General features: G+C 49.4%; 1 protein-coding gene across 1 annotated transcript; it reads left to right on the top strand.

Moving 5' to 3' along the window:
- Positions 1–672: 672 nt before the first annotated feature.
- On the top strand, positions 673–10,279 carry LOX (lysyl oxidase). Its single transcript, XM_038769872.1, has 7 exons — positions 673–877; positions 1,062–1,170; positions 3,540–3,677; positions 5,345–5,501; positions 6,854–6,949; positions 7,262–7,377; positions 9,791–10,279. Exons 1-7 carry the CDS (start codon positions 742–744, stop codon positions 9,795–9,797), a joined length of 759 nt encoding a protein of 252 aa, XP_038625800.1. The 5' UTR covers positions 673–741; the 3' UTR covers positions 9,798–10,279.
- Positions 10,280–11,722: the final 1,443 nt, after the last annotated feature.

The raw sequence follows: 11,722 nt of genomic DNA on the forward strand, positions 1-11,722 counted from the left end.
CGACCACCTGTCTGCTTGTCTGCCTACCTGCCTGTGCGACTACTGCCTGCCCGCCTGTCTCTCCGTCTATTTGTCTCCCGGCCTTTCTGTCTTTCCGTCCGCCTGTCCCCCTCCTTCCTCCCGACTGGGCCCCGTCCCCACCCCCCACCCCCCGCCCCCGCGAGGAGGAATCGCGCCGTCACTGGCTCCGGTCACTTGGTTGCAGAGGGAGCAAGGAGGGAGATGTCTCTCGCCCGGGCCGCGGCTCTGCTCGCCCGGCTGCATGTGTGCGTGCACCTGGCCTGCTGCCTGGAGGGGGTCTCGGGCCAGCAGCCTCAACGTCCCCCGGCCCCGGGCCTAGCCGCGGGCCAGAACGCCCCCCTGGCCCCGGCCCCGGCCCCGGGGGGCTGGAGACAGCGGATCCAGTGGGAAAACAACGGGCAACGCTTCAGCCTATTAAGCCTGGGCGCCCAGTACCAGCCCCCGCGACGGCGGCGGCCTTCGGCCCCGGCCCCCGGCCCCTCCGCCGCCCCCGCCCCGCTGCCCCGAAGCCCGGTCCTGCTGCTCCGGGACAATAGCTCCACCCCCGGGGCCAGGAGCCCGCCCGCCCGCCTCTGGTTCCAGCCCGGCTACCAGGCGGGGAACGGGACCGGGGCCGGGAACGCGACCGGGACGAGGACCCGGACGGGGGCCGGAACCCCGCTGGGCCGGGCCGGCGGCCGGAGCCCGAGGCCGGCGCTGCCCCCCGCACGGGTGGACGGCATGGTTGGGGACGATCCCTACAACCCCTACAAATACTCGGAAGACAACCCCTATTACAACTATTACGACACGTACGAGCGACCCCGGCAGAGCGGCCGGTACCGACCCGGTTACGGCACCAGCTACTTCCAGTACGGTAAGCCGCCGTAGGGACCCCCTCCGCCCCGCACGCACGACGTCGCGTCGCGACTCCTCTTCCCCAGCACCCCCGGCCGGTCCCTCTCTCCCCCCTTTCCCCGTGGACCCCGGCGGCGGCCCAGGGGTCGGGAAGAACGGCTCCCGGAGCTGATGGTCGCGTGGTCGGTCGGCTGTCTTTGTAGGCCTCCCCGACCTCGTGCCGGATCCCTACTACATCCAGGCCTCCACCTACGTGCAGAGGATGTCCATGTACAACCTGAGATGTGCCGCTGAGGAAAACTGCCTGGCCAGGTAGGGATCGCGGCGGCCACCGCCGTCTCCGTCCCGTACCTAGCATACCCCCCAGGAGCGGGCGCTCGACGAACGGGAGGCCGTGGGTGCTGGGGAAGAGGGGAAGGACGAGGAAGAGGAGGACGAGGAAGAGGGAGAGGAGGAGGGGGGAGAAAGCCCCAATTTTCTGAGTTGTCAAGGACCGACGGGCTGTGTGACCATGGGCAAATCACTTAACCTCTCTGGGCCTCCCTTTCCTTAGACTGTGTAACAGGGACTGTGTCCGATCTTGTACCTACCTCAGTGCTGTGTGCACAAAACCCACGATTAATGATGATGATGCTTTTGTTAAGTGCCTACTATGTGCCAAGCACTGTTCTAAGTGCTAGGGAAGGCACAAGGTAATCAGGTTCTCCCACGGGGGGCTCACGGTCTTAATCCCCATTTTACAGCTGAGGTAACTGAGGCACAGAGAAGTTAAGTGGCTTGCCCAAAGTCACACAACAGACAAGTGGTGGAGCCGGGATTAGAACCCACATCGTCTGACTCCCAAACCCGTGCTCTTTATTATTACTGTCAGGAGAGGAGGGGTTTGATTCGGAATCAACCCCACCCCTTGTTTCCCAAGGAACCTGAGCATCCCCAGCCCAACCAGTCATTAAAGTTCATTTTCATTCCATTGCACTGACTTCTGGATCCCCATTCCCTTGGCAATGATCTATTTTCCTGTTTAGATTGGAGGTGGAGATTTGCCTGGCAGTTCGGGTGGCACTTGACTTAGCATAGCACTTCATCTGATTCAACCGTTAGATTTTTCACATCGGTTTTTACAGATCTGCACGGTCTTGAGATCAGGGACTTAACCAGGAGAGGGCGCACGATGTATGATTTTTTTGAGGGGTTGTTTTTTCGGTCCGCTTCCCCTCCGCACCTCCCAATATGGGGCACTGTTGAAAAGAAAATAGGCCGCCGAGTATTTATACGGACTGGGAAAAGTTCCAAGATTTTCAGGTAGACCAGTTCCAGGTGGTCCAAAAGTAATGTTCCATTGGGTTTTCCTTGCAATCTCCCCCAGCTCTTAGAACAGTGCTTTGCACATAGTAAGCGCTTAATAAATGCTATTATTATTATTATTATTGTTATTATTATTAAAACTGTGCAAGGAATCCTCACCCTTCTACTGTACACTCACGGCTCAAATGAATGCTAGATCCCAGATAATCGACCTCTCTAGGCCTTTTGAAACTGTCACATTTTTATTCACTGCTTCACTGTGCTTACACATTGCATTTTGACTCTTCCTCCCCCAGACAGGGCCTATGTACCGCTTCAATACCCTTTAGTATGTTAGGCCGAAGACCCAGGATCAATCGATTGGATTTAGTGAGAGCTTACTGTGTGCAGAGCACTGTACTAAGCGCTTGGGTTGTTTTTCAAATAGCAGAATGCGACCATTCTGCCACTGGCTTTGAGGAAGAGTGAGAAAAACAGTCTGAGGAAATGCATTTTCCCATAAAACCCAGTGAAGATTATCGGTCAGAACGATGCATGGTAGCTCCTAATTTCTGACACTCAGTGGCCAATTACCCAGCCCCACTGCCCTGGGGGAAGGCAGGCAGAGATGAATTTCCAGTACCTTTCCAGGGGTTGATTCCTGAGTCTTGCCTCTCCTCACTCAGTCCACCACAGTAAACTACGGTCAAATTTTGGTTGAGTTGCTAAGGGCATGCAGCATAATCTGTTCTGCCAACCATGATATTTCCACCATTCAAAAATGGAGTGTCTTCTCCTACCCTCTTGTTAAAAATCATTCAGACAAGTGTCACTGTGTACTTTGGCAAATTTATGTGTCACCGACAGCAGTTCAGGTGGGAATCCCATTAAGTGTTCCATGTCAGTGTCTAATGGGCCTGTCCCAGTGCACTGCACATAGTAAGTGCTCAATAAATGCCATTGATTAACAGATCTATGGTCTAGTGGAAAGAGCATGAGCCTGAGAGTCAGGGGACTTGGATTCTAATCCCAGCTCTGCCTCTTACCTGCTGTGCAACTTTGCGGAAGTCATTTATCTTCTCTGTGCCTCAGCTTCCTCCTTTGTAAAATAGGGATGATATGCTTGTTCTCATTCTACCTTAGAATGTTAGCCCCATGTGGCATGGAGACTATGTCTCACCTGGTTGTTTTGTGGGTGCTTAGTATGATGTTTGGTGCACAGTAAGTGCTTTAACACTATTATTATCACCATCATCATCATCATCATCATCATCATCTGTGGCCCAAGACAGAGAGGTTTCACTTGGTGTTAGTGATTGGCCGTAGGTCTATCAGTGTTAACTGTATTGGCATTTTATGACTCTTTCGCTCCATTTCCTCTTTTTGCACAATTACAGTTCAGCTTACAGGTCAGATGTCAGAGACTATGACAACCGGGTGCTACTGCGATTTCCTCAGCGAGTGAAAAACCAAGGCACATCAGACTTCTTACCGAGCAGACCGAGATATTCGTGGGAGTGGCACAGCTGTCACCAGTGAGCAGGGTGTCCTGGGGGCACTTTTCATTCTTTTATTTTCCAGTTGGGTTCTGAGGACTGCTTCCCTTGGAAAGAAATCAAATTTAGTTCAGAAAGTAAAAAAAAAAAAATACAATACTGGGAAAATGGCTCGCACGCGGCCATGTCAGCAGAAACCCGCAGGCCAAAATCTTGGGCTCAACTTTCTTGGGCTCAGTTTTGGAAATAGAAAAAAAATCAGAGGAGCCCACGAAAATATTAATTTGCTTCTGACATCACCTATAGGAGAAAAATATTTTAGTGGAGATATGTGTTTGGGTGGGCTTAAGGGTATGTATCTATGTATCTCAATATTTTGCTCAAAATCTACACTTTTAAGGTTTAGTTTTGTGGACTAAAGATACATTCAAATATCTACTGAAGGGTGATTGGATCACTAACTCCCAACTGGTGTGCCATAACACATCATGGGTAGAATTTTTGGGTTTTTTGGTCATTTCTTCAGAGTTCATTTCTGATAATCATTTCTGCTTCTTACCCTTAGACTGTAAGCTCCTTGTGGGCAGGGAACATGTCTACCAACTCTAATGTGTTGTACTTTCCCAAATAATAATGATAGCATTTATTAAGCACTATGTCCAAAGCACTGTTCTCAGCGCTTAGTACAGTGCCCTGCACACAGTAAATGCTAAATAAATACCATTGATTGATTGATTGATTGATTAGGGCTATATTGCTGACTCATAGTCGACTTGTAGGCCACTATGACTGCCAGATCATTTTCAGCGTGGCTCAGTGGAAAGAGCCCGGGCTTGGGAGTCAGAGGTCGTGGGTTCTAATCCCGACTCTGCCACATGTCTGCTGTGTGACCTTGGGCAAGTCACTCAACTTCTCTGAGCCTCAGTTCCCTCATCTGTAAAATGGGGATGAAGGCTGTGAGCCCCTGGTGGGACAACCTGATCACCTTGTATCCCCCCCCAGTGCTTAGAACAGTGCTTCACACATAGTAAGCGCTTAACAAATGCCATTATTATTATTATTTTCTTCCTAATTTGGAGTTAGTCAACTATTGCCTATTTATCTTGCCCAAAGCCAGCCACACTGCCATAAGGTTGCTATGGAGTAAGTGGTCTTGACCCCGGGGATAACTCAAGAGGGACAGTGCTTGAACATTGCTACAGATTGTCACCATCCCTGCTAATCCTATCTATAGGAAAAATAAAATAAAATAATCTCTGCTCCTCGAGAGAAGAGTTTTCTTGTGGAAAGGAACTTCAGTAATTCCAACCTCCATGCTTGAAGGCAAGGGTCATAAAAGCCTTCATTCCAACAGGTACAATTCAGGGTGTGTTAATGCTTCCCACTGGGAAATGATCTTGGTATTGTTGGGAAAATGAAGACCCTTTAAAGAGGGACCTTTCCATCAATAAAATAAATAGCTTGCATTTTCAAAGAGACTTTCAGCGCTACACCTTAAATTATAGAAGCAGAAAGCAATTACCACAAATCTAGCTCTGGTTAGATGTTAAGGAAAAAAGCATGATCCTCGCCTTAGCGTAAAAAATGGAATTTGGCAAAGCACCTGTAGGAGAAAGTAGGAGTGGATGCTATTACTGGACTCATGTGAATCTGGCGCACACATCCAGAGTTTAACTGCTTGTTTCTACCCCTGTTTGGGGCCACAGGCATTACCACAGCATGGATGAGTTCAGCCACTATGACCTGCTCGATGCCAGCTCCCACAGGAGGGTGGCCGAGGGCCACAAAGCGAGTTTCTGTCTCGAAGATACTTCTTGCGATTACGGATACTACAGACGCTACGCCTGTACAGCCCACACCCAGGTAAGGCACGGCTCTGAAAGAGTGACCTGGCTGGCTTCTCTGGGGAAAAAGCACATCTATTTCCTTTTTTAGAGCTAATCTGCCTCAGATGGTCCCTAGGCTACAGTGAAGGATATCTAGGTCAGAGCTGCCCAGTTCAGGGCTTCTCCACCCTTTTTTGGGAGAGTCACTCAGGTAGTACTTGACCCTCACCCTGCACCTCCAGAGGGCCCCTGGAGGGATGAGGGACCCAGAGAGGACACTTTCCGAGGAAATGCAAGCACTACAGTGACTTACCAAGGGGCTTAGGCTGAGGTCCCCCGGGTGTGCTGTGAAGTAGCGCTAGTTGTTCTGAATCCATAAGAAAAACCCCGGCCTCACCTAGTAGACAGAAACCACTATTTGAGGAGGGCTGGCTAAGCTTCTACTTTCTGCATTAAATGGCTAAAAGAACCCCAGTCCATTTCCACCTCATTCCTGGGCCCTCTTGAGAGTAGGGTGGGGAGTGTAACCTTGGGCAAGTCTGTGCCTCAGTCACCACATCTGTAAAATGGGGTTTGAGACTGTGAGCCCTATGTGGGATGGGAACTTTGTCCAACCTGATTGACTTATATCTACTCCAGAGCTTAGGACAGTGCCCGGCACATAGTAAGCACTTAACCAATGCCATAAAAGAAAGAGAGAAAGAGTGCCTTATAAGGTTCTGAATGAATTCTAGGCTCTTTTGACCTCTGCATTCTAGGAATTTAATTGCTTTCAAATGATTTATCTAAAACATGTAAAAATAGAACATCCAGCGGTCTACACGCATCTCTATTCAAATTTCAAGTGTAATTGATGTCAGATGTAGAGCTTTTTTGTGCTGAATTAAGCAATTTGAAAAGATTTTATAGTTGGAAAACCTGTGCCTCTCAGCTAAAGCTGTGTCAGTGTTTCCAAGAGAAACCCTAATCTGTAAGTGGACAATATAATTTCACTCCAACTTGAATCTTGGCCAGGCATAGGAAATGTATTTGATGCAGTGCACGGATTGATCTGCAGTTGAGAGAGCTCAGGAGGCAACTTAGATATAAGATGGCAAGTGGCCTGAAAGTGACCATGTATATCTCTCTCCCTCAGAATGCATAGAATCATAGGGTTTTTTTTTAAAAAAAAGAGAAAAAAAAACATTAAAGCTTTAGAGGTGTTTCTAGGTTGGCACTTATTTCAGGTTTGGCAGCTGAGCTGGAGACGCTTTCCATTTTCCCAAAGGATTAATGGGGTTCTAGGTTCATTTAGATTTGTATCGACATCTTGCAATGCTACAGAGTTGGATACCCCTCAGCTGGTAGATCCTTTAGGAACGCTCATTTGCATTTTGTCCTTCTTTCTAGGGGCTGAGCCCTGGGTGCTATGATACATATGGTGCAGACATAGACTGTCAGTGGATTGATATTACGGATGTGCAGCCTGGAAACTACATTCTGAAGGTACGAGCTCTGAAAATGGTGGCCCTCGCCGTCACTTGAAGCTTTGGAAGGGACACTGAGGAGTCATCTAGTTCAGCCCCCTGCCTTCATGCAGATGAGAATCGTTCCTGTTTGTAAAGATCTCTAGAGAAGAAGATTCCCAAGATTTCCCTTGGGTTAAGCAACCCTCACTTTTATCTGACTTGAATCCCTCCTGCTGCAGGCTAAGCCCGTTTCTTCCTGTTCTGTCCTCAGAGGAGACAGAGAACAGCTGCTCGGCGTTAGCCTGTGGCACTCCGAAGCTGAGAAATAACCACCATTTGCCTTCCCTAGGTCAGTGTGAACCCCAGCTATCTGGTACCGGAATCGGATTACTCCAACAACGTCGTCCGCTGCGATATCCGCTACACAGGCCACCACGCGTACGCCTCCGGCTGTACAATTTCTCCGTAAGCGCCTTTGGCTAGCATCTCCCTCCTCCCCAACGCAAACAGGGTCATTGACAAGTGGGTCAATGTGGAACCGGTGGTCCACGGGGCCAGGTCTGCCTCCCCTTTCTTGGCAACAGCTGCCCACAGGGAGCTGGAGACAATGAGCCCAACGGCTGCCCCCGGCTGACCCCTCGGGTTTGCGCCAGGTGCTCGGCCAGCCCAGGGCTCCTCTGGAAGTCTGTGCCACTAGCATTGACCCCAGGAACAAGGCTGGCCCTGCCGGCTCCATCTTCCCCACCCCCACCCCGCCCCCAGTCCTCAGGATCCCAGGGAGACTGGATAAGTCCTCCACCATAAGGGTTTTGCAGGCCCAGGGTGGCCCTGGACTGCCTCCTTGGTCCATGAACCAGGAACCCTGAAAGGAGCTGAAATGGACCTTATCGTCTGGGGGCCCAAGTCTGCAGCTGCTGAGCCTGGACTCCCCTCCCCACCTCCGCCCCCCAGGGAGTCCTGGGCAGGGCTTGGCTTGAACAGAGCCAGACTTTCCAGCCGAACGATGTTTGGTTTGCCGCTCCCAGTTTCCTGTTGGGCGACGCGCTCCGAAGGATCGGAAACGATACGGGGTCTGTTATCCGCCGCTTCCTGGTAGCGGGAGGGTGCAGGGAGGGGCCGGGGGGGTTGGCGGTGGAGGGGAACTTGGGTTGTCCCGAGGGGGGACGCTTGAAGGGTCTGGAGTCATGACCCTAGGAGGATGCCTGACACTTGGGCACCATGGCCCCAGGGCTGTGAAAAGCTAGATGGGTGGGCTGCTGGCACAGGGCTTGGAATGTTATTCCATTGGGTGGAGGGGCTGCAGTGCAAAGGTTGGCTCTTCAGAGGGTACGCTGGCAGACGACTGCTTCTTGTAACTTATTTAGCTTTGCCTCTGCTTGGCCACCCAAACTTTATCTCAACTCATTCCTAGCTCCATAAAATCTGATTGTCCCATCAGTATGGAGCTGGCTCTTGGACTCTCAGAATGACCGTCAACTTTCCATCACTGTCAAAGGCCCAGGACCAACTACTGTAGGATTCACTCTGGGCAATCTGGTGCTCTGATGGCTTCGCCTAAACACTGAGCCAAAGAACTGTCATTTTGGAGGGGACAGACTCTAGTGGGGGGCGGGGGGAGGAACTGCTCATCACACATAAACACGGAAGGAGGCCATGGCATATTGAAAGAAATGGTTAGGGGGTTAAGGTCTGATGGGGTCTGAAACCCAGCCCATGAAGCAAAATAGGAGAGATGAAATGATTGATTGAAGTTGGGAAACCCAGCAATGGTCTGATTTGCTGGATGTGCATTGCTCTAAGATTGATCTCCCTTAGTAATGCACTAGGGGAATTTGGCATGATACTCCTCTGGCCTCCACAGACCCTTTGTGGGATGTGGGTCTCGCCCATCGCTCTGGAGGCGGGATTTGCGATTAGGAAATAATAATAATAATGATGGTATTTGTTAAGCACTTACTATGTGCAAAGCACTGTTCTAAGCACTGGGGGGAATACAAGGTGATCAGGTGGTCCCACCTGGGGCTCACAGCCTTCATTCCCACTTTACAGATGAGGGAACTGAGGCTCAGAGAAGTTAAGTGACTTGCCCAAAGTCATACAGCTGACAATTGGCGGAGCCAGAATTTGAACCTATGACCTCTGACTCCAAAGCCCGTGCTCTTTCCACTGAGCCATGAAATGGAGTTCATGTTCCGTCCTTGATCTCCAGATCTGGAGCTATAGTTTCAACCTACATTTTAGTTGCACGGCGCTTAATGGCAATCGTAAAAAAGAATAACGATGATCATAATGACACCTTGAATTTGAACGGAGGTTCATTTCTCAAAGGGCTTTCGCACCAGAGACCTCATTTTATCCTCACAACAGCTCGGTGAACTAGTTTGCGTCGGGGACTGTTCTGCTTGTTGTACGGATGAGGAAAGTGAGACTCAGAGAAGTTGTGTCTATTCCTGATGTCACACAGCAGCACTACAGCAGAGCTGGGACTAGAGTCTGCATCTCCTAGCTCCCAAGGCCTGTGCTCTTTCCAGTAGTCCACACTAGCTCGGGGCCTGCTTGTTTGCACTGTCACAATTCCCAAAGGCAATCCGGCTCCCTTCCAATGTGGTTACACTTCCATTCACAGAACCAACCAAGCCCTCTGCCTGTTCTGGGGCCCTTGGAAGTCCAAATTTAAGACAACAGCAATCAGCTTTTGGCCCGGATTTTAGTGACCTAATCCGTTTTTGTCACATTTCCCCAAACAACATGCCTTTCCCAAAGTTGGGAAAGACACCATGGGCCCGGTGTCTTCAGGATAATGCACAGATCATCTAGTCGCACCTCAATTTTTCCCGGTTACCTCTCCACTTCAGTAACTTTTTTCTTTCTTTCCTAGATACTAAGCAGCAAGATAATGGATGAATCAGCGCCCAGTGTTTTGAAGTGAAAATGATATAAACTTCAGTAAGATGTAAAACATTTGGCAAAAAAGCATAGAATATACCAAACCAAAGGAATTGTTCTGTTCAGAACACAAGAACTGCTTCACAGCAAAACCTGTAACTGGATTTTGAGCAACTAAATTGGCATTATCGGGGAATCTGTGTGTGTGTGCGTGTGTATGTGTGAGTGCGTACTCTGGCGTAGCTGCGGGATTTGAAGATTTATACCCAATGCTCCAAATTCCCCAGGTTCCGCATTGAAAGAGCTTCCACTCTTTCCGGGGCTCCCCAGGAACCCCGGAGAGCAGACGGCCCATCTCTGCTGCCTCTCCACGCTATTGATGAAGGAGCCAGGCCATTGATAGGCCTTTCCAAAGTAGGAGGGTTATTTGGAATCTTTGCTGGCTCCCAGGAGGCCCTAATAAAGGCTGATTGAGAAACGACGCTCTTTCTGTGCCTAGCAAATTTGTGTAGCTGCATTGGTGCTGAGGAAACCCAAATATTATTATTGGTTTCAAAAAATATTAGCAGAGGGCAGAGAGACTGCCACATATGCATAAAGATAGCTAGTTCCACCCCTATCTAAAAATGTATGTTTACATTTTAAACACAAATAGGAAAATCTCTTTCTTCCTGGTGTAGAGCTGAATTTTGACCCAAAACTGATTAATGGGGACCAGAAATTAAGGAATTGAATCACCTAGACCCATCAGGATGTCTAAAATTTTGATGGTTTCTCTGTCCTTCCCTTCTCCGTCTTGCCTGTAGATGGAGGTGGTCAAGATGGCTTTCTTAGCCAACCAATCCAATGGCCAGGGCAAGAAGCAGGGATCAGCTTTGAATGGATGGTTGTCTGGGGGACAAAGAGCTCCACGGGAAGTCCCAGAAGCTCTAAATGAACAAGCAGGTCTCCCAAGCCTTGACTGTGTCTCTCAGGGTTGGTTGGTTTGGTGGTTGGTTGGCTTTTCATTGGCGGCAGATCCCTCCATTTACCCCTGGATTCCATTAGTGGTACATCTTGCACTTAATGCTTTTTTTTTTTTGGCATGCCTGGCCAGTCAAAAGTGGAACCCTGAAATACTAGAAACATTCTCTGTCTAAATCAATCAGTGGTATTTATTGAGCGCTTACTGTGTGCTGAGCACTGCACTCTAAGCACTTGGGAGAGTACAATATAACAGAGTTGGTAGACATGTTCCCTGCCCACAGTGAGCTTACAGTCTAGAGGGGGAGACTGGCATTAATATAAATGAGTAAATTACAGATATGTACATAAGTGCTGTGGGACTGAGGGTAGGGTGAATAAAGGGCAATCAATCAAAATCGATCTATGAATCAGTGGTATTGATTGTGTGCTTACTGTACTAAGCGCTTGGAAAAGTACAATAAAATAGAGTTGGTAGATGTGATCCCTTCCCACAAGGTGCTTACAGTCTCTGAGGAGGGGCGGGGAGTGAGGAGGAGGAATTCAGGCAATAAAATAAACTGCAGATAGGGGGAACAGTAGAGTATAAGGATATGACCTTGCAATGTGTGCAGTGCGTGCAGTGGTGGCATGTTGAGTTGGGTCAGGCAGAAAGCAATCTCAAGATGTTTTAGTGACAACCTCAGTCTAAATTTACCCAAGGCAGGGAGTTACAGTCAGGGAGGGCGAGGGTAGAGAGTGGTTCCTGGAAAGCAACGGGCTAAGCGGTGCGAGACAACAGCTGTGATCTTATTGTTAAACTGTGAAAGAATTTGCCGCAACAGAATTTAGGCAATTTCTGCTTTTTGGTATGGGCAGAAGGTGCAGGATGAGTATTCAGAATTTAAAGTTGAGCAATCTTTCCCATTTGAGCTCAATGATATTTGAACAGCAGTTGGCTGTTATCAAAAGGTCCCTAAAT

This window comes from Tachyglossus aculeatus, chromosome X4, assembly GCF_015852505.1.
Source record: "Tachyglossus aculeatus isolate mTacAcu1 chromosome X4, mTacAcu1.pri, whole genome shotgun sequence".
NCBI lineage: Eukaryota > Metazoa > Chordata > Mammalia > Monotremata > Tachyglossidae > Tachyglossus > Tachyglossus aculeatus.

Bases quoted from the DNA above. Each gene is read 5' to 3' on its own strand.
- LOX (XM_038769872.1), top strand. From the start codon at position 742: ATGGTTGGGGACGATCCCTACAACCCCTACAAATACTCGGAAGACAAC. The intron at 878-1,061 runs GTAAGCCGCCGT...CTGTCTTTGTAG, and splicing joins CACCAGCTACTTCCAGTACG to GCCTCCCCGACCTCGTGCCG. The intron at 6,950-7,261 runs GTACGAGCTCTG...TGCCTTCCCTAG, and splicing joins CTGGAAACTACATTCTGAAG to GTCAGTGTGAACCCCAGCTA.